The 26,676-nt window shown below is 46.2% G+C and overlaps 2 protein-coding genes across 2 annotated transcripts in view; one reads left to right on the top strand and one right to left on the bottom strand.

The window, feature by feature from the left end:
• SPMIP4 (sperm microtubule inner protein 4) overlaps positions 1-9,885 on the bottom strand; it is a 45,306-nt gene extending 35,421 nt beyond the window's left edge. Inside the window, exons 1-2 of the mRNA XM_045388939.2 lie at positions 9,463-9,885; positions 8,675-8,832 (exon numbers count right to left, since the gene is read on the bottom strand). Of these exons, the coding sequence (XP_045244874.1) occupies positions 8,675-8,808 (134 nt within the window). The 5' untranslated portion in view covers positions 8,809-8,832; positions 9,463-9,885. The remainder of the gene's footprint in view (positions 1-8,674; positions 8,833-9,462) is intronic.
• A 95-nt stretch (positions 9,886-9,980) lies between these two features.
• On the top strand, positions 9,981-21,499 carry LOC141409984 (uncharacterized). The gene is made up of 5 exons (XM_074036525.1): positions 9,981-10,097; positions 10,674-10,737; positions 15,178-15,283; positions 17,496-17,654; positions 21,240-21,499. Exons 1-5 carry the CDS (start codon positions 9,981-9,983, stop codon positions 21,409-21,411), a joined length of 618 nt encoding a protein of 205 aa, XP_073892626.1. The 3' UTR covers positions 21,412-21,499.
• Positions 21,500-26,676: the final 5,177 nt, after the last annotated feature.

The raw sequence follows: 26,676 nt of genomic DNA, 5'->3' as shown, positions 1-26,676 counted from the left end.
CTATTTGTTGAAAATCCTTCTTCCTCATTAAATGGTCTTGGCTACAGATTATTTTTGGATTTTCAAAAACGGAGAGTATTGTAAAGGAATATTTCTAATCTTCTAAAGGAGCTACTTGCTCATAAGTTTTATCTAGGGCTACTACAACAATGGTTCTCAAACAGTGGTCCCTAGACTAGTAGCATAAGCATCTCCTAAGAGCTTCTTAGAAATGCAAATTCTCAGGCTCCATCTCAGAACCTAAGAATCAGAATCTCTGGGGATGGAGTGAAGTAATGTTTTAAGAAGCCCTCCAGGTGATTCTTGTGCTTGCTAAAGTTTTAGAAGCACTATTCTATTCAACAGTTACCTTGTATGGTAATCATGTCTCCAAGTCCCACCCATTACAACAGTACTATGCAGTGGACTGGAGATATGGGGGTTTCCTAAATTGGTTGGTAGGGCTTATCTAATCTTGAAACTGGTAGCTCAGATGGTTCTCTCTGCTTTTTCTTTTTTTTTTTTTTTTTTTTGAGACGGAGTCTCGCTCTGTCATCCAGGCGGGAGTGCAGTGGCCGGATCTCAGCTTACTGCAAGCTCCGCCTCCCGGGTTTATGCCATTCTCCTGCCTCAGCCTCCGGAGTAGCTGGGACTACAGGCGCCCACCACCGCGCCCGGCTAGTTTTTTTGTACTTTTTAGTAGAGACGGGGTTTCACCGTGTTAGCCAGGATGGTCTCGATCTCCTGACCTCATGATCCGCCCATCTCGGCCTCCCAAAGTGCTGGGATTACAGGCTTGAGCCACCATGCCCGGCTTGCTTTTTGTTAACAAAGGAGTGAAGGGCAGGTATTCTATTGGCTCACTGTTGTAACCAGGCTTTACCCCAGTGCCTGGCACACAGGAAGTACCCAATGAATACTACTGAATAAATAAGTAAGGCCAAAGATTTGTTTCCTGTACTGCTTTCTGTGAGAGAGGAATGAAATCTGGTTAGGAACACAGCCTCACAAAATCACCTGCAAAGTATCTGGCAAAAGTTCTGCTTCCTAATTAGGAAGGATTTAACGACTTTCAGTTTCCAGTAATGGCGGCCTAGGTTATTTGGACCAAACTTCCCACTGAAAACAACTAAAAGTACTGGGAGGAGAAAAAAAAATCTTAAAAGCAACTCACTTTTTGACAAGACAGAAAGGGATGAGTGCTACATAGAGGGTAAATAGGAACCCAGGGAAGTAAGCAAGCAGGGAAGTCACTTCTGCCCTTAGGGCAGGGCCAATCCTGGCAAATTTACATTTTTGTTTTAAGGTGAGGGATATGGAAATCAGCCAAGTGAGGAAACTAAAGGAGACCATCTACACAAAAAGCTGGGACCTTAAAATGCTTACCCTCTCGTGTTCAAGGTGAGTCAGAAGTTAACCAGTTTCCCTGTGGCCCCAGTTTGCATCTACCCTAAACTTAAGCTTGGATTTAAGTGGTCCTGGATTGGTATTATGGTATATACCTATAAGGCACTTTGCAGGACAAACAGGAATCCTTTCAGGAGGAAGGATTCTTGGGGGAATCACAAGATGTGTTCTAAAGGATGAGTAGGAGTTATCTAGAGGAAAGAGAGGAAATACTGGGGCGTGCAAGGGAATAGCAGGTAGCAAGGCCTAGAGTTTAATAGACTGGAAAATTCTTGACAGTGTTGGCTTTAGTCTAGAATCTCTCTTAGGGAAGAATTACTTTTGTTTGGTAAAATATTCTGCTAAGCCACTTGGTGTAGACACAGACTCTGAAAGTATGGGTATTGGTAGGAGCTCAAGCAAGCTCAGACTGATTAAACTGCTCTGCAGTGGGAGAAACGTGTTTGTTTGCTCTTGAAAGAGGGAGAGGAGAGGAAAGGGGAGTAAGGGAAGAGGGAGATGAGAGGAGCCACCAGGATGGTGAGGCTACTGGGGACTGCACTGGTTGGAAACCCAGGGAGAAACCCTTGGTGACAGCTGGTTAAAGACCTTTTAAGAATGTGGAAGTTATGGCTCTAAGGTGTTTTGGTTACATGTAGCATGGCATGGTGTGACTCTCCCTCCTGATCCCCAACAATTCAGTGAAGTTTACCAGGCTCACAAATGCTCTGCATGGACAAGGTCTTTAGAGAAAAATGAGGGATGATTGAATTTCACATCTGGGCCAGAGAAAAATGAGGGATGATTGAGTTTCACATCTGGGCCAGTGTGTTCTTTTAAGTGCAACCAGGAACCCAAAGTCAGAAGTGACCATGAGACTTTCAAATGCTATCCCTATCCTTATCCTGGGAACTTGGATAAATCTGGAGGTATTCTACAAGGCATGAGTAAAGATTTGAGTAGAACTTACCCAGATCTTAGGGGTTGAGAAAATATAGTTGAATTTTGAACTATATTAGAAGAGTTGATATAGAATTCCAGAACTTGGGGCATGTAGAGAAGGGCCATGGTGAGAGGTGGAGCATGAGAGGAAAACAAGGACAGTATCCTATCCTTCAAAATCCTCTGGATTATACCGTGAGAACAGTGGCAGCCACTCAGAAACATGGAGGAGAGGAAGGGGGGTGGGGTGAAGGGTTGGGGAGGAGGGTGAGAAGAGGAAGGGGGAAGAAAGAGGGAGAAAAAGGGAAGGAGAGAAAGGGAGAGAGAGTGAGAAAGAGAAGGGGAGATAGGTAGATAGGGAGAGAGAAGGGGAGAGCCAGGGAGAGAGAGAGAGGGAAGGAGAAAGAGGTATGACCTGTGGAGCAACTTTTTTCTCTTTACCAGTACAGTGCTTGGCTTAACATAACCCCCCTCTCCTCCACCTGGAATAATTGTTGAATAGAATGAAGAAGCAACACTCAGGACTGTCTTGTAAGTGGAATGTATTATCCTGTGAAGTCACTAGATTGAGGGTTGGCAAAGCATGGCCCATGAGCCAAATCCAACTCCCTGCCTGTTTTTGTAAATAAAAGTCTATTGGAATACAGCCATGACCATTCATTTATGAACTATCTACAGTCTATGGCTGCTTTTGCCTCACAATGGCAGAGTTGAATAGTTGGACAGAGACGGTAAAGCCTAGCATCTGGCTCTTTACAGAAAAAGTTTGCTAACCCCGCACTAGCTAGGCAAGGAGAGTCCTGGGCCCACTGATTTGGGGTGCTGTAGAAGGGATGCTGGCATTCAGCTCTCAGACCTCTACGTCCTCTCTAGCTGTCTGACAACGATCAAGAGACACGGTTTCGGGGACGTGACAAGTTAAAAATATTTAAATGCATTTGATTAATGACAACCTAAGCTTTAATATCTAAGTTTGTAAAAGTTACATTCAAAACCTAAATGAGTCAATTTCTCAACATCTGACCCCTGTATATTACATTGTCCCCGGAAGATGAGCTGGTAGAAAATGCTAATCAATCATTTGGACTGGCATCCACCTAAAGCTGGAAAGTTGCAGGAAATCATTTAAAATAAAAGACAATGCATAAATAAGTCATATTTCCCTCTTACTTTAAGGTATCACGTCTCCCTCCCCTTAGCCTTAATACTCACAGAATTGTAGAGAAGGAACCAAATTAAAATAAAAATTGACATTTTAGGATGTAATAATTTTAGGATTTCATTATAGGCTCCCATTTGTTTCTGGATTAACTTCGTTGCTTTCTGATTCTTAAACATTTTTAAAAAATGATAGTTATCTGCCAACTAAAAATGAGGGTTATGTTTTAATAATTTTAATGAAATTTTAAACCTTTCTTTTTTCCTCTCTGTCTCCGCTTCCCTTTTTCTCTACCTCTTTTCCTCCCCCTCTCTCTCACTGTCTCTCACCTCTTTCTCCCTCTATCTCTCCCTCTCTCTCCCTTTCTGCTAGCCCAGTAGTTCTCAATGTAAATAAAATACATCTCTATAACAAAGAGAATAATTATCAAATTATTGGTGCTACCATCTCTAGCAATAGAAAATTGTTTACTTGTTTTTGAAAAGGTACATTCCCTATAGATGAACCAATATTTCATTTTAAAGTCACTGTACAAGATTTTGTGCATCAAGTCCCAAATTCAGTAATTTAGCCAGTAATTACTGGGAGGCATGATTAAAGAAAAGCTTGAAATAAACATAACCCTCATTTTTAGTTGGCAGATAACTATTATTTAAAAAAATGTTTTAAGAGTCAGAAAACAGCAAAGTGAATCCAGAAACAAAATGGGAACTGATAATCAAATTCTATAATGAAATTCTATTATATAATGAAATCCTAAGCAGTTCTCAAGGCACTTCCTTAATGGATATGTTTGCCCTGTGAGCTAAGAGAACTTGCTAGAAGTAAGGAGAAGTCAGCTGAATGAAAAAGGGGATAGGAATCTTGATGATTTTGAGTAGCTGTTCCTGCCACACTTAAATTTTCAACAGAAGAAATGAGAACAAAAAACCACCTGTTTATATACTTAATATTTTTAATGGAGATAAGCAAGTTTATATAAAATAGTGGCTAGCATAATTGTTCTAAAAAATCCACTTGAATAAAGTCATTAAAGTGTAACAACTAACTTACTCTTGGTCATCAGGTAAGCCAGAACCGTAGTCCTGGTTTTCTTACATTTTCAGTGCTGCTAGCGCAGTAGTTCTCAATGTAAGCTGAAAAACTTAAAAATGCAGATTCCCTTGCCCCACCTCAGACCTGGGGAGTCAGCATGTCCACAGAGGAAGCCTGGGAATCTGTCTTTCTAAGAAGTTCCTCAGGTGATTTTGAAGTACCCTGTCTGCAGACCAGTCCTGGGTAACAGGGCAGCTAGACTGCGTCACCTATTTTTGTCTTGTTTTATTTTGTTTTGATTTTTGAGACAGGGTCTCGCTCTGTTGCCCAGTCGGGAGTGCTGTGGTGTGATCTTGGCATACTACAACCTCTGCCTCTAAGCTCAAGTGATCCTCCCACCTCAGCCTCCCAAGTAGCTGGGACCACAGGTGTGAGCCCCCACACCTGGCTAATTTTTGTATTCACCTCACCTATCGTGAAAAGAAAAAAAAAGTAGGCTGATGTGAGGAAATTGTTTTGCGTCACTGCTAAAACTGCCAAGTGAGGGCCATGATGGCTGCATCTAAGCTGTAGGTACAGCCTACATGATCTAAGTTGTACCTGGATACATCACGGTATTTACAAAGAGTGTCCCTTTAAGTATATCCATGTTTAGAAAATTAAGCTGCTGAGTGCAGATGTATGCTAGGGCTCACATTCATCCTTACCATTATGAAGGTAATCCTGAAAAACCAGGGGCTTTCTGTTTTGTATTGTTTTATTTTGCTGTTGAGATACCTTGTGATTCAAATTGGAAGCCACAGACCCTGCACCTGGTCTGGAGAAGTGAGCCTCAGCAATGATAGAACAGACGGGCCACTGGTATCCTGCGAACACCGCCCAGAGCCGCTCCATCACTAACACTGAGAGAAGAGACTCTTTTGTAAGCTGTCTGGTGGCTTTTTAAGAGGGGGTTAAGAGGAGGGGTTCTGAGAACACATGATCATCCTGGTTTTCTCAGTCTGGGGATTGTGAAAGGAAATAATTCACGTGAAATAAAAGGGAAAGCAAATTGTAGTTATTAGTAGCCAGACACATGGTTGTACCTAGATAGAGCTTCAAATAATACCTTTTTGTAGTTTATAGTTGACCATATATCGTGTTGAATTTTATAGTCAGTTAACAAAAAATGTGCTTCTCTTAAATTTCATGCCAGTTAAAGGGTTTTGGAGTCGATCACTAACCAACTACAGGACCTTTTAGGTAGAGGGGATCAACATTTCAGTGAGAAGCCTTTGACAGTGCTTTTTGATGGTGCATTCAGACATGGCAGCCCTAAATTCTTGGATTCCTTTAGGCCAAATATAAAACCTCACATTGCTGTTTTTGAGCCAGGGACAACTGCCCATTCCCAGATCACACACAATCCACTAAGAATTTCATTTGACTCAAGTGAAGCTCTGCCTAATGTGATAGCCCTTGGAGCTGAACGGGAATTAAGGGCTGAAAACCACTCTTGTGAATCAGGTCAACGGTAGAGGGAGTAGGGGCAGCCAGGACTGACCCAGAAGTGACAAGAGCTCCTCTTCCCCCAATATAAGAATATTTCTTTTCATTAAGTGAAAATAGCAATTGATTTAAAAAATGTTGAATATGATCTTTACATTTAAAAAAATTGGAGAGGACACATATTAAGATGTTAACACAGTAGTTATTATCTCTGGATAAAGGAAGTACAGAGGGTTTCTTTCCTGTGCCTCATTTTCATAATTTTTCTGTTGGAAACAGAAAGAATTTGTTTTCCTTACAGATTTCTATGATTTCTACATTATGAGGAATGTGTGTTAGTTTTATAATTATGGAAAAATCATTCTTTTTCTTTATTAATATAAACAGCATGTTTGTAAACTGGAGAAGACCTGTGGAAGTCTGATCGAGATGGTGAAAGGCTAAGTGCAAGAAGAAAAAGGAGCTGAATCTGTGAGAATCAGTGTTTAGTCTGGCAAACAGAACTCTCAGAGGGGCCAAGAGAATCTTCAGATTTTGAAGGGCTGCTAGCATGGGACGATGAATTACTATTTGCATAGCTTCAGAGGGAAGAACCAGAATCAGCAGGCAGAAATTACAAGAGAAAAAATTGTTCTCATTAGAAAGAAAATGATCTAACAATCAGGAGCATTCAAAAGTGGAATGGACTGCCTGGTGTGAAGCGCTGTCCTTTTTGGAAGTGTTTAAACTGAGGTTGGGTGACTGCCTGTCTGGTTTCCTAAAGAATTCTTAAATGATTGGGAGGCTGAGGTGGATGGATCACGAGGTCAGCAGATCGAGACCATCCTGGCCAACATGGTGAAATCCCATTTCTACTAAAAATACAAAAAAATTAGCTGGGCGTGGTGGTGTGCGCCTGTAGTCCCAGCTACTCGGGAGGCTGAGGCAGGAGAATTGCTTGAACCCAGGAGGCGGAGGTTGCAGTGAGCCGAGATTGTGCCACTGCACTCCAGCCTGGTGACAGAGCGAGACTCCGTCTAAAAAAAAAAAAAAAAGAAAGAAAAGAACTCCACAAAACAAGCAGACAACCAGTCATTTTTTCATTGTCCAGGTGTTTTGAGGTGTTTTTTTCTTTTCCTTTCCTTAAAATGATTCAAGTAAATACAATAGAGGAAATGCTGACACTAAGATCTTGGCAAACTCCTTGTGTGTATCTGTTATTTCATATGTAAAATGCAGATAACAGTAGTACTTATCTCATAGGGTTGTCATGAGGATTAAACGAATTACTACATACAAAGCATTTGGTAGAGTGCTGACACATAGTAATCATTAGATATGTTAGGTGCAATATTTTTCATTGTAATTTTTTTTAAAAACTTTTTTTCTAGGTTCAGGGGTACATATGCAGGTTTGTTATACGGGTAAATTGCACGTTGCAGTGGTTGGGTGTACAAATTATTTTGTCACCCAGGTGATAAGCACAGTACCCAAGAGGTAGTTTTCTGGTCCTCGCCTTCCTCCCTCTCTCTACCCTCAAGTAGGCCTTGGTGTCTGTGGTTCCCTTCTTTGTCTCCATGTGTACTCAATGTTTAGCTCCCACTTATAAGTGAGAATAGGTGATATTTGGTTTTCTGTTACTGTGTTAGTTTGCTTTAGAATAACGGCCTCCAGCTCCATCCATGTTGCTGCAAAGGACATGATCTCGTTTTTTATGGCTGCATAGTATTCCATGGTGTATATGTACCACATTTTCTTTATCCAGTCAACCATTGATGGGCATTTAGGCTGATTCCATATCTTTGCTATTGTGAATAGTGCTGCGATGAACATACCTGTGTCTTTATGGTAGAACAACTTATATTCCTTTGATAGAACAACGTATAAGAACAACTTAGAATCCAATAATGGGATTGCTGGGTCAAATGGTAACTCTGTTTTGAGTTCTTGGAGAAATCACCAAACTGCTTTTCATAAATTAAATCATAATGTGTAATTAATGTGCTACAGGGAATTTGGTGAAGCAAAAATTTACACAACTATAAGCAGCAAATTCTAGACAGTAGAAGGGCATGTTAGGGAACCAATACAGTACTCTTTATAATAGTCTTTGATTACCACATATTAATTTCCCAATGAAGGAACGGGCCATTCTACGATTTTAGAATGTAGTGGATGAATATGATGTCTGGCTTTTATAGTACACAGCCACTTACTTCTCGAGTTCCTTACAGACACTTGACGGTTCAGTTAATTGCCACGTTTTGCCTTCCCTGTGATATGATAAGCAGAAGAGCCCCAGCCCGGTGCAGTGGTCACGCCTGTAATCCCAGCACTTTGGGCGGCCGAGGTGGGTGGATCATTTGAGGTCAGGAGTTTGAGACCAGCCTGGCCAACATAGTGAAACCCTGTCTCTACTAGAAATGCAAAAAAATTAGCTGGGCATGGTGGAGCATGCCTGTAATCCCAGATACGCTGGAAGGTGAGGCAGGAGAATCACTTCAACCTGGGAGGCGGAGGTCCGGGTGAGTCGAGATCACACCACTGCACTCCAGCCTGAGTGACAAGAGTGAGACTCCGTCTTAAAATCAAACAAACAAAAAACAGAAGAGCCCCAGAACAATACATGTTTTTCATCACATAATAAAATACACTAATACATTAAAACTGCTTTTTCTTTTTTGCTTTTTCCAGTTTTTGTTTTACCTGTCCTCTGAGGCAGTTGGGCGAGTAGTCGTTTGGAGGGGGGTGTGCAATTCATTAGAGTAAAAGGTGTTGGACAGTATGTCAGCTCCTTCAAGCTCCCTGCAACAGTAGGGCCTGCCGTGAATGACCTCCATGCTTCTTGGCTAAAAAGGCACAACCTGGAAAAGTAAAGGAGGGGACATTTGGCTTGTCCACTCAAGGCAGGCAGAAAACACATTTTACACTGTTAAATTGTTCAACCTGACGCTGCACAGAAATCACAGGCTTCCCTCTGCACTGAAAGCGGTCAAATCAGTAATAAAGACCTAAATAAGTTCTATGGAAATGAATTTCAACTGAAACAAATTCACAAAGTGGAAGGTGCCTCCAAGTAGTCACCACAATGACCATCCAGTAGGTTCGTACCAGTCCGCTTTGTGGCTATCAACTGAAATTCAATTCCTGCCTCAAATTTAACTATAACTATTCAAGAAAACTCAGTTGACTTTTAGCCTGTGGTCTTTCCGAAAATTAGAGACTCTTCATTCAAGAGAATAAGAGCTGTCCTAAAGGCTTCGGGGATTCCGGACAAGAATCCGTTTGCAGATGGTGGAGTCAAGGGTGCAGCACGAACGGGACCCTAAAAGGGATTCCAGGTTTCCACTGCGTCGGGGAGAATCCCACCTCTCCCTCGGACTTGGGGGAAGGCCAGGAGGCGGCGTAGCTGGGACCAAGGGTGCCGGGGGCTGAGGCCGAGCCTCGCGGGCTGTCATCGCCCTGCGAGCGGTGCCTCGGGGGTCTGGACACACCTGGGACATGAGTCTGGGGGCGCTGCGGGACCGCGCCTCCCCTCTGCTCCCTGCAGCTGGCGGCCTTCGCGGGCCGAGGAATTTTGAGGTCGTCCGCACCTGCGGCCCGGTGGAGCTGGCAGGCAGGGGCGGGGGCGGGAGAAGGACGGCGGGCAGGCCGGGGTAGGGTGGGGCTGGGGGGCGCTTGTGACGGTAGCCGTGACCGCGGCACTAAGTGATGCGTCCTTGAGGGGCTGGGGGCTGCCGGGTGGCGGGCGGGGCGCGGTAGGCGGCTCTTAGAGACCTCGGAGGCAGCCAGCCCAGCGATGCGGCACTGGCAAGAACGCGAAGAGGTACTGAGAGTGAAGACAGCTAGAGGCGCGGTGTCGGAGGTGAGAGGGTCTCTTCCGCCTTGCGGCCGCTGGCCCCGCCTCCCGGTCCCTTGCCCCGCCCCTCTCGGCTCGCCGCCCTGCCTCCTGTAGGACTCCGCCTGGCCCCACCCGCGCCTCGCCCCCAGGCGCCCTCTAGCGGCAGCGGCGATGGCGATATCAGTTTCTTTTTCCAGGGCTTCCAGGTCTGAAGCTGTCTCCCGGCGGCCACGGAGTGTTCTCATGTGGACTGGGCGGAGGAAGAACTCCGGTCCAGTGGTGTCCCTGGTGAGGTCGGAGCATGCGACCTGTCCTCCCTCCCCAGGTCACCTCGCAGGATTGAGGACAGTGCGGCCAGATCGAGGGTGGAGTCTGCAGGATTTTGAAACTGCAGCCCCTGGCATGGCGCCCTAACACAGCCTCTGCTCCTTGCCTGGTGGGTGCGGACGTGGCAAAGTCCTTTACTTGCCTCGTCCCCAGACCCTAGCCCCACCTTGATTATCTCAGTTTTCCCCAAAAGATACAAATGTGAGCCACGTCTCTGCACCTACAGGGTCATGACTTCCTGTGATGGCTGAGAACAGGGATGTCACCCCCCTCCCCACTTGCCCCCCACACCCCATTAAGGAATGGGATGTGGGGAGGTTAGGCTCTATGTATGATATGTGTGATATGGAAAGGCTTTGTGTCCCTACCCAAATCTCATCTTGAATTGTAATCCCCATAATCCCCGCATGTCAAAGGAGAGACCAGGTGGAAGTAATTGGATCATGGGGGCAGCTTCCCCCATGTTGTTCTCGCAATAGTGAGTGAATTCTCACGAGATCTGATGGTTTTATAAGGTGCTCTTTCCCCTTCTCTTAGCACTTCTCCTTTCTGCCGCCTTGTGAAGAAGGTGACTGCTTCTCCTTGGCCTTCTGCCATGATTGTAAGTTTCCTGAGGCCTCCCCAGTCACGTGAGATTGTGAGTCAACTAAACCTCTTTCCTTTATAAATTACCCAGTCTTGGGCAGTTCTTTATAGCATTGTGAGAAAAAACTAATACAATGTGGGAGGCTAGAACTGAGCCTGCAAGAACCAGAAGGTGAGGGTGAGAATGACAACCTCTGAGAAGAAGGGTGTTGAAACTGTGTGCCAAAGAGTTAAAGAAAACAGTCATAGAAATTCTTGAGTTTACAGGATGGCAGATAAAATAAACAAATTGCTGAAATGCTGAAATGCCTGGGCTTGTAGGTTAATAAAACTGGCTGAAATCCATTGGAACCTATAAGGCCATCTAGAGTCTGCACAGACCCAGCTTGCTGACCTTACAGCTGAATTTCTATGGCATGTTTCATACTAACTCCTCACTGAATTTGCAGGTGGAACCCTTAGGTAGCATGAAGAGACAGGAGCACATGCCCAAGGACTTCCCAGACTTCCTCTTTCCTTCCACCACGCACCTGCTAATCCCGGAATCCACACTCAAAACCATTTCTAATAATTGCCCTAACGCCAGCACAGGGAGACAGATTTGAGCTGGACTTCCTGTTTCTTTGTTGGTTGACATGCAATAACAGTTTTCATTTTATCAAAAACCCAGTGTTACAGTATTGACTTCCAGTGCCTCGGGCAGCCAGCCTCCTTTGCTTGGTAACAGTACGATGGTGCCTTTCCCATTATCTGCCTACTTTCCAAATTTTTACTAACCAACCAGTGAGCATTCCTTTTGTGCTGTGCTTTCTATGTGAGTGTTACCTGGAGTGGGGGAAGAAAGGTGTATTGAAGTAGGCACAGTGGTAATTTTGTAGTCTTGGTTTATTTCTTAGTTCCTGCATCTCTGCCAACCTTCCAATAGTTACTGCCCACTAAGCCTGGAGGAGTAGATCTTGCTGGAGACAGTTGTGCATTAGGTGAAATTGGCTTTTATCTTTGACATCTTTATTTCCCCTCCAATTTCTGGTAGTTCATTGTAAGCTTTTGCCCCTTTTCTGCTCCTGTGTGTTCAGGATCTCCCATTAAATTCCTAGTCTCCCCAGCCCACTTCATGTCCCCAGTCTTCCAGTACTTTCCATACTTCACCCTTTTCTCATCCTCAGCCTTAGTCCTATTTTCCTGTGGCTTGATTCTTCCTGGGAGGAGTAACTGAGCATGATAGATTTAATCAGAGGCATATGATGAAGATGCATCATTAGCCATGTATGTACATGGATGGTGGTGACACCAGAGAAGGTATGTCAACTCCAGGTTAAATGATCAGGATATGTGGTGATAGCCTCCAGGTTCTAGGGGTTTTGAAATTTTATTTTAGGTCAAATAAGTGTAAAAGGAAGAAAAATGTAATTATTTTTATCCTTATCATTTTTCAAATAAAATTTACAGGCAAGAAAAATTCATTGTCCAGATCATTGTGAAACAATTGTTTTTTTTGAAAATGCTTCTCCATCTGAAATTCTCAGGGATATCAGGATTAGGTCTATTCGTTTGACCAACACTCTTTACTCTTAACTTTTGTGATTTAACTCACTCCATCTCAGCCAGCAGGTGATGTGGATGTGACCTCAACAACACACAGTAGCCTCCTACCCAGGGATGCTCAAGTGACTGACTTCTTAGGTATAACATGGCCAGGGGGTCAGTAACCTCAGATTGCCTTCTTTTGACTTCTCACATGTCAATCTTGTCACCACCTCAGTTTGCTAGTAGTCCTTCAGGCTGGGAAGATGAAATTTGGTAATGAAAATAATATATGCTTAGAATACTGTGGGTCGACGACAGTTCCAAGTCACAGTTAGACATTTCACCTTCAGGTAAAGAATAAGTAGGAGGTAGATAATAACAGAAAGCATGACTTACAGTCTATAAACTTTCCTTCAAATCTGTTATAGAGACCAGTAAAATGAATGAAGAGACTAGTAAAATGATTTTTTTTTTTTTTGAAACAGAGTCTCCGTCGCCCAGGCTGGAGTGCAGTGGTATGATCTCGGCTCACTGCCACCTCTGCCTCCCTGGTTCAAGCACTTCTCCTGCCTCAGCCTCCCAAGTAGTTGGGATTGCGGGCACTCGCCACCACGCCTGGCTAATTTTCTGTATTTTTAGTAGAGATGGGTTTTTGCCACGGATGGGTTTTTGCCACGTTGGCTAGGCTGGTCTCAGACTCCTGATCTTAGGTGATCCATCCGCCTCGGCCTCCCAAAGTGCTGGGATTACAGGCGTGAGTCATGCACCCAGCCCAGTGAATATTTTTTAAGTGAAAAAAAAAATTTGGAGTCTGGTGCCTTGCTTAGAAGATGTGTTGGAAAGTGTCTCAGTAATGTTAAACTATGCATCTTTAAAAACTGAAGAACTTAAAACTTTGTTGATTTCAGTATATGTATCTTCTTAGTAGGATGACAATTAGAAGTATGTATATTCTGCTGGCTTTAAATTACAAATGAGGGTGACACTTTAATACTTTTTTGTATTAAATAATTTAACCTAAGTTCAGTACTTTAAATTCTTCTCAAAACATATTATCTTTCTTTCATTGTTGTTTATTATAAAAATGCAATCAGCTTTTTTTGTGGGTGTCATTTCAATTTTTTTCTTGAATAGAGTTATTTGTAAAGAGCATTGTAATCTCAACAGTCTTTATGGTTGTAGTCGTGCCAACTATGATCGATTAAATAGGCCTAGAAATATAATGTGCAGCACAAGGATTATAATTCAAAATATTGTGTTGCATACTAAAATTTTTCTAAGAATGTAAATTTTAGATGTTCTCCCCCTCCAATAAAAAATTTACTATGTGAAAAACAATAATAATATTATTATTATTTTTGGCTTGAGTAGCTAAGGAACGAGGTGGTCATTTAGTAGTGAACACTGAAGTGACGTTGATGCACACATTTATAAAATGTGCTATTTAGTAAACAGTTACCAGTTACCTAGAATGCATCAGGGGTTGTCCTAGCACCTACAGTCTATGGGGACATGGAGCCGTGGACAGTTGTAATCAGTGAGGTAAGTGCTTGACTGGGGCCAGCACTCTTGCTGTAGCGGTCCACAGTCTCCTAACCAAGATTCTTGTGCTTCTGATTTCATCCCCTTGGAAATGTCTGAAAAGAAATGTAAGATTCTTCCATTTAGAAACATGATCGTCGAAACCCTTTAGCAAGGTGACCTGGCCATGTGCCCTTGGTTACATGCAGTTGTTTGTCCTTGTGACCTCCATGGCATCTTTCCATTTATCTTTCTTTGCATCTTCCTACATGGATAGTCTAACATTTTGTCCCATGAATTTGAGTTCCTTCTGGGTAGCATTTTTCTTTCTAATCTTAAACCTCTGCTCAGAAGACTCAGTGATCAGTCTCTCTTCCTCTGTCATGATTCAACATCTTTGAACTGTGACCTATAAACAGACGGCCCCATGCACTATCCCTACTGTCTAGTTGAGTGAAGTTATGTAGAATATGTATTCCACATTAGGTATTAAGTTCCACTACTTAAGTTTCTTCTTCACTTACCCACACACACAGATATGAATTAAACGTGTATTGGATAGAGAGGGTGGGCATGGCACTTCCAGATGCAACTAACAGGAAGACATGCTGTCCCCCGGGGGCTCCAGCTGATGAGGACAGTTCCAGAGCATCCTGCGGTGTCGCATTCTGCACTCAGGGCACCGTGACACCTAGTCAGGGAGGGAGGTTGTAGGGGCTTCCTTGGGTGTACCTGGCCCACCATATGTTTAGCTGTCTTACCAGAAAAATATTGACTCAATCATTCTCTATATGAAAAAGGTGCTCAGTTACCCTATACTCAGTCATTTGGGTATTATGAGGGCTTTCTTGGCAAGATTGAAGCTGTGTGTCTCTTCTTAGGGAATGAGAAAAAGAAACATTACAAATCCAAGTGCTGTGATTTCTCATCACGTTAAAATAATGAGGAGACCCTCTGCTGAAATGAGGAGTGTCCTCACGTGGCTTTTTTGTTTTGTTTTGAGACAGAGTCTCGCTCTGTCACCAGGCTGGAGTGCAGTGGTGCGATCTTGGCTCACTGCAGCCTCTGCCTCCCAGGTTCAAGCGATTCTCCTGCCTCAACCTCCTGAGTAGGTGGGACCACAGGCACGTGCCACCACGCCCAGCTAATTTTTGTATTTTTAGTAGAGACAGGGTTTCACCATGTTGGCCAGGATGGTCGCGATCTCTTGACCTCATGATCTGCCCGCCTTGGCCTCCCAAAGTGCTGAGATTACAGGCGAGAGCCACCACGCCCGGCCTCATGTGGTCCTTTAAAGCATCAGCCCAGGGTTCCTCGGGTCTCTGCTGGGTGAACGTGCTCTTCCCTTGGAGACTCCCCATCTTTGGAGCACACAGACGTTAATCCCAGAGCCGTGCTCTGTCCCCAGGTGACGACAACAGGAAGAAGGCCAACAACCCCAAACACTGCAGCTGCGTCATAGATCAGATCTTCGCTGGTGGGCTGCAGTTGGACGTCACCTGCCAAGTCTGCCAGTAAGTGACAGGCCGTGTGCTTCGTGGCGTTGAAACCCTCTGGGGCTGTGCTGACATCTCCCAGTCTCTAGAGCTGCCAGTCTCCAGAACTGTGTGTGCTCTGAGAGGTCTTTAAGGAGGCTACAAGAGAAATGGTTAACAGACACCCTGAGAGCGAAGGTCATGGGGTAGAGGTGCCTCCTGTTGGGGAGATCCTGGGGCGGGTGTCCCGGTGGGATGTGAGACCTCTGTGTGGAGGTCTTGGTGTTGTCCACAGCCGGTAGTATGTTCTTGGAAGCTTCCCCCAACATTTCTCTTCTTTTAGTCCTTGACCAGGAAACAAACAAACAGAAAATAACCCCCTTCAAGAAGGGGTGGATCACGTATGGCAGATTATTTACATATGTGCTTTGAAGTGTGTTAGTTCTCATTATTTTATGGTTTCCTGTTCCATTTTCTCTATGTAGCGGCCCTAATTCTTTTGAGGTGTGGTCTTTGCTTACAACTCCAAGCATTGAGTGCAGGAACAATCTACTGTTTTGTTAGATTAGAGGAACCCTCTCAACCAACCTTAGTGCACGCTGCTGGGTTTTGTTTTATTTTTAGGCATGGGGTCTTACGTTGCCCAGGCTGGCCTTGAACCCCTGGGCTCAAGCAATCCTCTCACCTCAGCCTCCCAAGTAGCTGGGACTACAGGTGTGCGTCACGGTGCCTGGCTCTGTTCTTTACTGCAGTTGAAGTTTTAAAAACCCTGGACATGATCCACTAAAACGATTTCAGAACCCATAATGGATTGCCACCTGCAATCTGCATAGGACCAGTGAAAAACGGGAAAGGCCACTGCTGGCTGTGTCACGGATGCAATTTTCTGTAAGGAGCATAGACCGTTAGAGGCCTTGGCTCTAAGCATTAGGAACCGAGTTTGCTCTGAGCAGTTTAGACCTCCTTGCTGACCCTCAACTACTGAATTCCGTCAGCAGGAAATTGTCTCAGATTTAAATCTTGTATAAATATCGAGAGCAAATTTCCCAGTCTGTGAGTTTTTGTTTTTAGTGTTGTCAAATAAATCTCTAGCAAGGAACTGGCCTTGTGAAATGCAGCATTAAATGTCCAGCTGGAAAACGTGGCACATATACACCATGGAATACTATGCAGCCATAAAAAAGGATGAGTTTGTGTCCTTTGTAGGGACATGGATGCAGCTGGAAACCATCATTCTCAGCAAACTATCACAAGAACAGAAAACCGAATACCGCATGTTCTCACTCATAGGTGGGAATTGAACAATGAGATCACTTGGACACAGGAAGGGGAGCATCACACACCGCGTCCTATTGTGGGGAGGGGGTGGGGGGAGGGATAGCATTAGGAGATATACCTAATGTGAATGGTGAGTTAATGGGTGCAGCACACCAACAAGGCACATGTACACATATGTAACAAACCTGCATATTGTGCACATGTACCCTAGAACTTAAAGTATAAAAAAAAAAATGTCCAGCTGGGGGCTGGACGCAGTGGCTCACGCCTGTAATCCCAGCACTTTGGGAGGCCGAGGCAGGCCTATCACTTGAGGTCAGGAGTTCAAGACTAGCTTGGCCAACATGGTGAAACCCCGTCTCTACTAAAAATACAAAAAATTAGCCGGGCGTGGTGGCGGGCACCTGTAATCCCAGCTACTCGGGAGGCTGAGGCAGAAGAATCACTTGTACCCACGAGGCGGAGGCTGCAGTGAGTCAAGATGGCACCACTGCACTCCAGCCTGGGTGATGGAGTGAGACTCTATCAAAAAAAGAAAGAAAAAATGTCCAGCCTGGCTGGAGCACACTCTCTGTGAAGTGTGCAAGGAAGTCTCCAGTGTCACCTAGATCGCAGGCCCCAGGTTCCAGATGCAGCTGTAAAATAGACCGGTGGATTCAGAGCCTCTGATGGGGCCCATGAGTTTATCCTCTTCCAAAGCCCTTTAGTGACTATGATGGTCTCCAGGCTGGGAAGCCCTTGCTTGAGGAGCAGCCCTTGGCTTCAGGGTTCACACACATCCCTCCCCAGGGCCACCTTGGGAGCCAAGACAGGTCGGGTATGAGCACTGCTGCTCTTGATCCCAAGTCCCAAGTGTCCCTGAGACAAAGGGCACTATGGGGAAGGGGTGTGGGCGCAGCCTCCTCCCCAGGATGCCTCTGGAGCTGGGAGGGCATCAGTCCTCACGGGCATTGTTCCCTCTCTTTGCTTCCAGCAGTGTCTCCACTACCATAGACCCCTTCTGGGACATCAGCTTGGATCTGCCCAGCTGTTCCACCCCATTCTGGCCCCTGAGCCCAGGGAGCAAGGGCAGCATGGCGAACAAAGAAAGCCACGTGTCTGGGAATCACCACAATCATGGACTGCCTCGAAGGTGAGAAGCCTGCCTGCACCCACATGGAAGGGGCTCGTCTTCCTGGCGGGAAGGCTGTACTTGATCAGAACCAAAAGAGGGCTTTTCTTTTACATGCCCAGGACAGAGCCTGAGCAAAGATGCAGCACTAGCCTGGGTTGGCTAGTTTGTCTTCTGTTTTGGCCAGTTTTGCACAGTGCCGGATGTTGCTGTCAGCAGCTGATATTTCTGTTCCCCAGTTTTGCACAGTGCCGGATGTTGCTGTCAGCAGCTGATATTCCAACCTCCTCATGTAAATGAGTTGAGGGCCAAACTGGATGCTCCTTTAGCCTTTGTAGTAGACACCGACCCTGGAGTGTGAGCTGAGAAACGTCCAGCTCTCTCCCTGTGGTCCACAGCCTTCCCTACACGTGATTAAAACTTAGTTGTGATGTTCTGTGCTTAGGGCCATTTTTGAAATTGTTCATTTACTGCTTTATTTGGGATAAGTAATAAGATTTAGGAAGCGTTTTTTTTTTTTTTTTTTTTAATGTATTTAAGTAGCCGTAGCATACAATTGTAAAAGGAGCAGAAAACCTTCCTAAACTTTGTCTAGTGTTTTATAGTCCTTGTTTTATTTGCATTAATTAAAGGTAATACAGAAGAGTCCTTGTTGAGTGGAAGTATTCCTTAGAAGAGGTATAAGCTTTTGGTTTCTGTCTGGCTGCATAGTCAACAGGACCAAAGTTGCATGTTTATTTTATTTTTTGAGATAGGGTCTTGCTCTGTTGCACAGGCTGGAGTGCAGTGGCATGATCATAGCTCACTGCAGCCTCAATCTCTTGGGCTCACACCATCCCCTTGCCTCAGCCTCCCCAGTAGTTGGGACCACAGGTGTGTGCCACCATGCCCAGATAATTTTGTGATTAAAAAAGTTTTTCTTTGTTTTTGGTCGAGATAGAGTCTTGCCACATTGCTCAGGCTGGCCTTGAACTTCTGAGCTCAAGTGATCCTTTCAACATAGCCTCCCCAAATGCTGGTATTACAGGCATGAGCCACTGTGCCCTGCCAAAAGTTTTGCATGTTTAGAATTTTGAAAGCATCAACTTTGTAACACTAAGTCCACATAATAAAATGGGGTATCACATTCTAAATTCAGAAAACTAGTAAATAAACGATGGAAACCAAAACCTTTTTAAAGAAGGCCTTTGCAACTAAATTAAACTTCGTCATAAATTCCAATAAAGTGAAAGTGTTGGCCAGGCACGGTGGCTCACTCCTGTAATCCCAGTGCTTTTGGAGGCCGAGGCAGGTGGATCACGAGGTCAGGAGTTCGAGACAAGCCTGGCCAACATGGCGAAACCCTGCTTCTACTAAAAATACAAAAAGTTAGCCAGGTGTGGTGGCAGGCACCTGTAATCCCAGCTACTCGGGAGGCTGAGGCAGGAGAATCACTTGAACCTGGGAGGCGGGGGTTGCAGTGAGCCGAGACTGTGCCACTGCATGCCAGCCTGGGCAACAGAGTGAGACTCCGTCTCAAAAAAAAAAAAAAAAAAAAAAGCATTCCTAAAACAGTAGGCCATGAAGGAGAAACCGCACTTCACAAACTACAATGTGTAGGAAGCCTGTGTTGTTAGGAGAGACCTGGCATGGTGCTGGCTCCTGGGAAGGTGGAGGAGAGGGAGAGCGCGCCCTTCCTCACTTTGTATTACAAGCAAAGGCTCCTTTTGAGTCTTGTGGAGAACAGATCCCAAAGCTAGCAAGGAAACAGGTGCCACTTTGCCCGGGGGTCTTTTCATCTTGCCCTAGGTGAGATGGCAGAATTTCCAAACCATAAACAAAGGCTTTCCATACCTGGCTGTGAAAAGATTGAGATTTTTGCTAGTGTTTCAGCTTTAAAATTTGATGTGTGCTTTGTTGAATCATCTGTTCCGTGGGTTTTGTTGGTGGCAGCTGCCACCTGTGCCAGATCTAACATAGCCCTCCTACTTCTTGCCTCTGCACCGTCAGGAAATTACCTTTCCCAGACCTCTCGTCTCTCTACATTAAACTGCTCATGTTGAGATCATTATAGATTCACATACAGTTGTAAGAAGCAATCTGCTGCCCCTTGTCCTGGTTCCCTGATGGTGACATCCTGCGGTGCTGTGGTGTGGCGCCCTAGCCGGGATACAGAGACATTCATGCAGAAAGTACCCAGCATCTTCATCACCTCCTTCCTCACCACTCGCTCTGTAACCCCAGCCATCGGGGACTCCTTCTCCATTTCCATAAACCTGACATTTCCAGAATGTCATGTCAACTGAATCATACAACAGGGAGCCCTTTGGGTTGGCTTTTCTTGCTCATGATAACTCTCTGAGGATGCATCCAGGGTGCGGCTGCGGTCAGTAGTTTCTTCCTTTTCGCTGCTGACTTGTGTTCCATGGTACAGATGTTCCACAGTTTCTTTATTCATCCATGGGAAGAAATGAGGTTGTTTCCAGTTCTGTGATGATTATGAGTAACACCGTGGTACACATTTGTGGACAGTTTTTGTGTGAACATTAGTTTTCATTTTTCTGGCTCAAATTTGACTGCTGGGTCATGTGGTACTTAGAACATTATTATCATTTCCCCAGCTCTTTCCCTGAAACAAAACATTTATGATCAATATTCTCTAAAGAGATAGGCAGCAAAGGTGGAAACATTTCTCTTTTATTCATTGTGAAATTGTAACCATTCATAGTTATATGTGGGTGTTTTTGGTAGGAAAAATCAACCTATTGAAAGAGATAAAATACCCCTTTCCTCACTTTTTCCTGTCTCTCACATCTCCCTTACCACTCCTATCTTTTTAAAACACCTTGTAGATTCACCAGACCAGAGTACTAGGGCAGCAGTGCCAAGATCAAGCACAGTGATTGCCATAACTACCAGGAGTCCACGGATCAGCTCAACATGAAGAAACTGCCCATCGTAGCCTGTTCCTATCTCAAAATAGTTGGTTTTCCAGAAAGCCAACTCTAGTGGCAGACTCGATTTTTAGCCCATAGTACAACTTGCAGCCTCTTGGTTTGGTTTGATGTGCAGAGTTTTTTTTTTTGTTTGTTGTTGTTGTTTTTTGAGACACAGTCTCACTCTTTCACCCATGCTGGAGTACAGTGGCGTGATCCGGCTCACTGCAACCTTTGCCTCCTGGGTTCAAGCGATTTTTCTGCCTCAGCCTCCTGAGTAGCTGGAATTGCAGACGTGCACCACTATGCCTGGCTAATTTTTGTTTTATTAGAGATGGGGTTTCGCCATGTTGGCCAGGCTGGTCTTGAACTCCTGACTTCCGGTGATCTGCCCGCCTCGGCCTCCCAAAGTGCTGGGATTACAGGCGTGAGCCACCACGCCTGGCCAACATTTTTTATAATTGCAGCAAGTCAGCAAGAACACAGAGGAAACAAGAGGGTGTGAGTGAATTGTCCTTCTCTCTGTGCTGTGGTAAACAAAAGCAGTGGTCTTACAGTGAAAGTAGGATGTGAGCTACTCTTCTAGGGGAGGGGAGTGGTTGTGAGGGAGTGGTTGTGACGTTTTTATTACTTCTACCCAAATTCCTCCAGCTACTCCCACCTCAGATTTTACGTTGTTCTTTTATTTTAGAACGAAGGCCCTCAGCATTCAGATCCAGTCCAGGAGTTGGCAAGCTCTTTGTCTAAAGGCCCAGACTGTGAAGATACCAGGCTCCACGGGCCACATGCGATCACACAATCTCTGTTGCATGTTCTTTGTTTCATTTTACAACTCTTTAAATGTGGAAAGCACCCATTCCTAGCTCACTGCCTGGAATGCGTGACTCCTGATCTAGGCAAAAGACTGTCTTCTGTCTGGTGAAAGAAACAAATTGTTTATTTATTCTGCTACGGGTCGTGGATCTTTGCTTGTCTATGCTTTGCTGGGTTTGCTGTGAAATTACTTTTTGTACCCTTGGTGTTATCACGGAACAATTCCATCATTTGAAGCCTTGACTGGAACCCTGTAAAAGAGGACTTGTATGGGTTATCATTGTTATGGAATCTGTAATTCTAGATGTAGCTAAAAGGCAATTCCATAAAATACAATGAGATACACAGACACATGTTATTGAAGGAAGCCCCTGAAGTCTCCAGTGACATTTCTGTTCTTCTTTCCTCTTCTCTGCCTTTTTCCTGTTTCTGCAGTGATTTGAACACTCAGCCAAGCTGTGACGGAAGATCGCCACATACATGTTCTTTCCCCTGGAGCTGGACATGGCCCCTTTCATGGCCTCCAGGTCTAGGTGGGGGTGTTGGCCTGTTCTGTGTCTGGAGGGGCTGTGGTCAGGACAGGAACCCCGCTCGGAGCTCCTGTGATAAGATAACTGTTGATATTAATATAAACCCCACCTTCCAAAAACCTATTTATCCTGATCTTAAGATAAGGCACACTTTAATGAGTTGTTTTTGCCAGATATACTGATTTTGCTTTAAATGTTTCTCTAACAATTTTTGATCCACTTTCAAACTGGCAAAGTCAGGTGGGATCACAGCGAGAAGTCAGCACTTTAATTGGTGGAACAGGTGTTGAAGTACAGATAGACATCGTTGCTTTTGCAGTTGTAGATTGCATTTTCCTTTTCAGATCTGTAATATCGTGGGGCCCTTGGAATTTAAGCCTCCAGAATACCATGCTGCTCACTAATGTGTGAGACACATATGAGTTTCCTACAGATCTGTGACAAACGACCAAAAACTTGGAAGCTTAGAACCACAGAAATTAATTTTCTCACAGTTCTAGAGGTCGGAAATCTGAAATCAAGGGGTTGGCAGGGCCCCACTTCCTACAAAGGGTCTAGGGGGATTCCATTCCTCCCTAGACCCTTTGTCTGACCCTAGACAGCCTCCAGCTGCCGGTGGTTCCATATGTAACTTCTGTGGCCATGTCCCTTCCCTGGCTTCCTGGTCACACGGCCGGCTCCTCTGAGTGTGTGTCCAATCTCCCTCTGCTGTCAGAAACAGTGGTCATTGGATTTGGGGCCCAGGCAGATCATTCCAGGAGTATCTCATCTCGACATCCTTACCTTGATTCCAGCTGCGAAGACTTTTCACAAATGAGGTCCCAGCCTCAGGTTCTGAGGGTTGAGACGTGGATGTTATGATTTGGAGGATGTTGTTTTTCAGAGGGCCACCGTCCCAGTGCCAGCACTGTGGAAAGCATGTTGCCTTTGGTTAGTTATCGGCCTCTTCCTGGTGTCCTTTCTCATGGCTGTCCCACCTGTCTTGTGGCACACAGATGGCCTCTTGAATAAAACAAGATCACCAGAGTCAGAGCTCCGTGTCGTCAGCCTGACCACGATGTCATGTACCGAGGGAGGTGATAGTACTGTTGCTAAGGTCAGGGTCACAAAGATCTTGTGTTTTCAGCCAACCACAACCATGGGAAAACACAGTAAATAACGCCTGGGACTTCCTGTTCCCAGTACCCGTGTCTCCCCCATCTCACCAGGAGAGGTGCTGGTCATGAAATAATGAGCAGCAATCTTTGCCCCTTTTGAGGAAGCAGCTGTCTAGGTTGTGGAATGGATTTGACTTACGCTTTTCAAACAAACCCTTTACGTGTGTGAGGAAGAGTGCCCTCACCATCTCTGTGTCACAAACCAAACTCACGTTTGTCCCAGATCCAACTCCCATCACCAAGCCCATTCAGGACCCACCTTGGGAGGGCCAGGTGACTCGGGGACCCAGGTGTGCTCTGCCTTGGTATCCTCACAAAATGTGGGGTGATTTCTACCTGAAACATAAAGTGCACCCCAGTACAGTGTCTGCGTGGTCGGGCCTGGATAAGTGTTGGTATCACGAGAGCCTTGTGTCTCTGTGTCTGATGATTCTGAATGATGCTGAATTCTGCTGTCGTTTGTTATAGCAAAGAGAGCAGGATGAATGGACAGTCCCAGCAGCCCACGGACAGTCTCAATAACAACAAGTAAGAGGTGCTCAGCGATGTGGGTGTCGGGGTCCTCTGGCGGAGAGCCAGCGATGGGCTGCTGTCTGCCCTGCAGGGCGCCCAGCAGAGCTCCTGCCACTGACCAGCTTCCCGCCTGGCTGCCCGTGGCTGTGCTAGGAGAGGCTGCTCCATGCGGGGCCACAGATGCTGCCTCCTATTGGAGGAGCCCATCTCAACTCCTGGCCTATGGGAGAAGGGAGGTTCCATCTGGAAAGCTCAGTGTCCATTCTTCTTGCCTTGGGGTTGTAGAAAGAATGAAAGGCTGGGATGTTCCAGGATCCCCGCTGCTGACTGCAGTCACCACTCCCACTAGATGCGGTTCCAGGAAGCAGCTGGACCTGGGTGAGAGCCAAGCGGGGTGACCAGGCTCTCCTTGTCCCTGTAGCCTCCTGTGCATCAGCCTGAGTCCCTGGGGATTGACAGGCCTCCCCTCCCTGCCCAGGCTGCCTGGTTGCTGACGGTGATGAGTGACAGCATTGAGTGCGCTGCGCTCCCTCTCCCAGGCTGCCTGGTTTCTGGCGGTGGTGAGTGACAGCATTGAGTCCGCTGCACTCCCTCTCCTTTCTCCTGCACTACGTTTTCCTTATTTGCTGACATTAACCATCAAAGGACCTTGGGGAGCGGCCACCACACCAGCTTTATCCCGCAGCACAAAGACCAGTGGTTCAAGTGTGACGATGCCATTATCACCAAGGCCAGCATCAAGGACTTGCAGGACAGCGAAGGATGTGTCCTGTGGGGCGGGAGGAAGGCCCTGGGGCAGGGGAGGCCCCGTGGTGGCAGTGCTGCTTCCCCTCTGGTATAGCTGAGACCAACCCACATGTGAGCGTAGAACTGCTCGAAGGTGTTGACCTTCATTTGCTGAAGTATGAGGGCCTTCTCTGGATAGGATGCCAGCCCTGACGAGCTCGCAGGAGGGAGAGAAGGTGCCTGACTGAAGGCCCTCTCTGGAGGGGTTCCCTTAATGCAGAGAACACCTGGGCAGTTGTGTTTTTAACCGCATGACCTGGACACATCAGTTTTTTTTTATCAGCTCCTCTCTTCTTTCCCAGTTTCATTCTTTCATGGCACAGAAACCCGTTGACCCTCCAGGGATCAAGGGGACCCCAGCCGTCAGGAACTCCCTGAGGCCTTTGCACTTCACCTTCAGAGCAACATGGACGCCCTCTTGAGAGGTTTCATCTGGAAGGCTCTGTGGTATACTGGACAGCCTTCAGGGCAACAAGGTGGATGTGGACTGGACCCCCGTGATCCTTGACAACAGCAGGCCCCACACAAGGGCAGGGCTGTCACGGGTAGGGGAGAGGCTGTGTGAGGTCGGGTGAGGCAATGGGTGACGTTGTGGCAGGTGGGAGTGGTGGTCAAGCTGTGGTGATGGGAAGGGCCAGTGCCACCAGCCAGCTACACACTTGTTCCTCCTTGGGGACTGAAAAGCCAAAACCTTCTGGCCATGAAATCAGGCCTGGCAGACCTGTGCAGAGTGCAGAGCATGCGTGCTCTTGTGTAGGGCAGGATGTTCTGGCTTTCCCGTCTTAGGAATTAGATGCGAACATCCTCCCTCTCTCTGCCTCTGCAGGTACTTGCTGTTCGATCACAGTTCCTGGAATAGAGTAGACTTATCTGCAGCTGGTCAGAAAAAATGAAGGCAATGCATTGGCAAGCCTCACCAAGTGATACCCCCATCCACCCCCCACCTCCCGGCCTGGTGACGCTGTCTCCCATGCAGATGTGGCCCCTCTGCACCTGGGACCCGTGGGGTCAGGATAGACCGCACGGATGGGGAGGCTCCAGGAACTGCACTGAAGATGGATCAGGTGAGGGTTGTGCTCTGGGTGGGAGGAGCAACGTGCACCCATCACCAGGACATCTTCTGTGCTCCTCATAATATGGCGGAGGAGCGGGGGTGGGCGATGGGAGCCTCACAGCATGGAGTGACCTCTGCCTGGCATTCCCTAGCACTGGGTATGGAAAGGCCCCTGTCTGCTGTAAGATTATGGGTTCTTTTTTTTTTTTTTTTTTTTTTTTTTTTGAGACGGAGTCTCGCTCTGTCACCCAGGCTGGAGTGCTGTGGCCGGATCTCAGCTCACTGCAAGCTCCGCCTCCCGGGTTCACGCCATTCTCCTGCCTCAGCCTCCTGAGTAGCTGGGACTACAGGCGCCCGCCACCTCACCCGGCTAGTTTTTTTGTAATTTTTAGTAGAGACAGGGTTTCACCGTGTCAGCCAGGATGGTCTCGATCTCCTGACCTCGTGATCCGCCCGTCTCGGCCTCCCAAAGTGCTGGGATTACAGGCTTGAGCCACCGCGCCTGGCCAGATTATGGGTTCTTTAAGAAGTAAGTTGAAGACAGAGATGCAGTGTGCGGGACAGCGGACCTTGTTCATGACTTTTAGTGTTAAATACGGAGAGTATGGAACTCTTCGCCTCGGTTTTCTCAGCGGCTGTGAAGCAGCCCCCAGAGCTCTGCAACTGAGGACACTACATTGGGTTTCCAAGTGTGTCTGCTCTGCAGATAACTTAGCGTCAAGCTGCAGGTGGAAGCTTCTCACAGATTTCTAGAAACAGGCATCTTCTTTCTTTCTTTTTTTGTTTTTTGAGATGGAGTTTCATTCTTGTTGCCCAGGGTGGAGTGCAGTGGCACGATCTTGGCTCAGTGTAACCTCCGCCTCCTGGGTTCAAGTGATTCTCTCCTGCCTCAGCCTCCTGAGTAGCTGGGATCACAGGTACCTGGCCAATTTTTGTATTTTTAGTAGAGATGGTGTTTCACCACGTTGGCCAGGCTGGTCTCGAGCTCCTGACCTCAGGTGCACCTCGGCCTCCCAAAGTGCTGGGATTACAAGTGTGAGCCATCGCTCCCGGCCTAAAAAGGCATTTTCTCATCACTGCCCCTTTCCTCTCTTTTTCCACAGAGGTGAACTTCATACATGTAACACTAGCGAAGTGAATGAATTACTGTTGATAGTGAAATTTAGATAGCTTCTCCTTTAGTCCTGAGAGCGAGTCTTGCTTTTAAATCGGTGCTGCTTATGTTTCCTCTGCCCTGTGCACCTGGCTCCCCTCTGGCCACGTTGGTGTCTGCTG

Source organism: Macaca fascicularis, chromosome 3 (genome assembly GCF_037993035.2).
Source record: "Macaca fascicularis isolate 582-1 chromosome 3, T2T-MFA8v1.1".
Taxonomy (NCBI): domain Eukaryota; kingdom Metazoa; phylum Chordata; class Mammalia; order Primates; family Cercopithecidae; genus Macaca; species Macaca fascicularis.
The sequence above is the reverse complement of the archived record's forward strand: the minus strand, read 5'-3'. Positions and strand labels throughout refer to the sequence as shown.

Excerpts from the sequence above, each read along its gene's own strand:
- LOC141409984 (XM_074036525.1), top strand. The coding sequence starts at position 9,981 with ATGGCGATATCAGTTTCTTTTTCCAGGGCTTCCAGGTCTGAAGCTGTC. Across the intron at positions 10,098-10,673 it reads CCGGTCCAGTGGTGTCCCTG|CACTTCTCCTTTCTGCCGCC; the intron begins GTGAGGTCGGAG and ends CCCTTCTCTTAG. Across the intron at positions 17,655-21,239 it reads AATCATGGACTGCCTCGAAG|AACGAAGGCCCTCAGCATTC; the intron begins GTGAGAAGCCTG and ends CTTTTATTTTAG.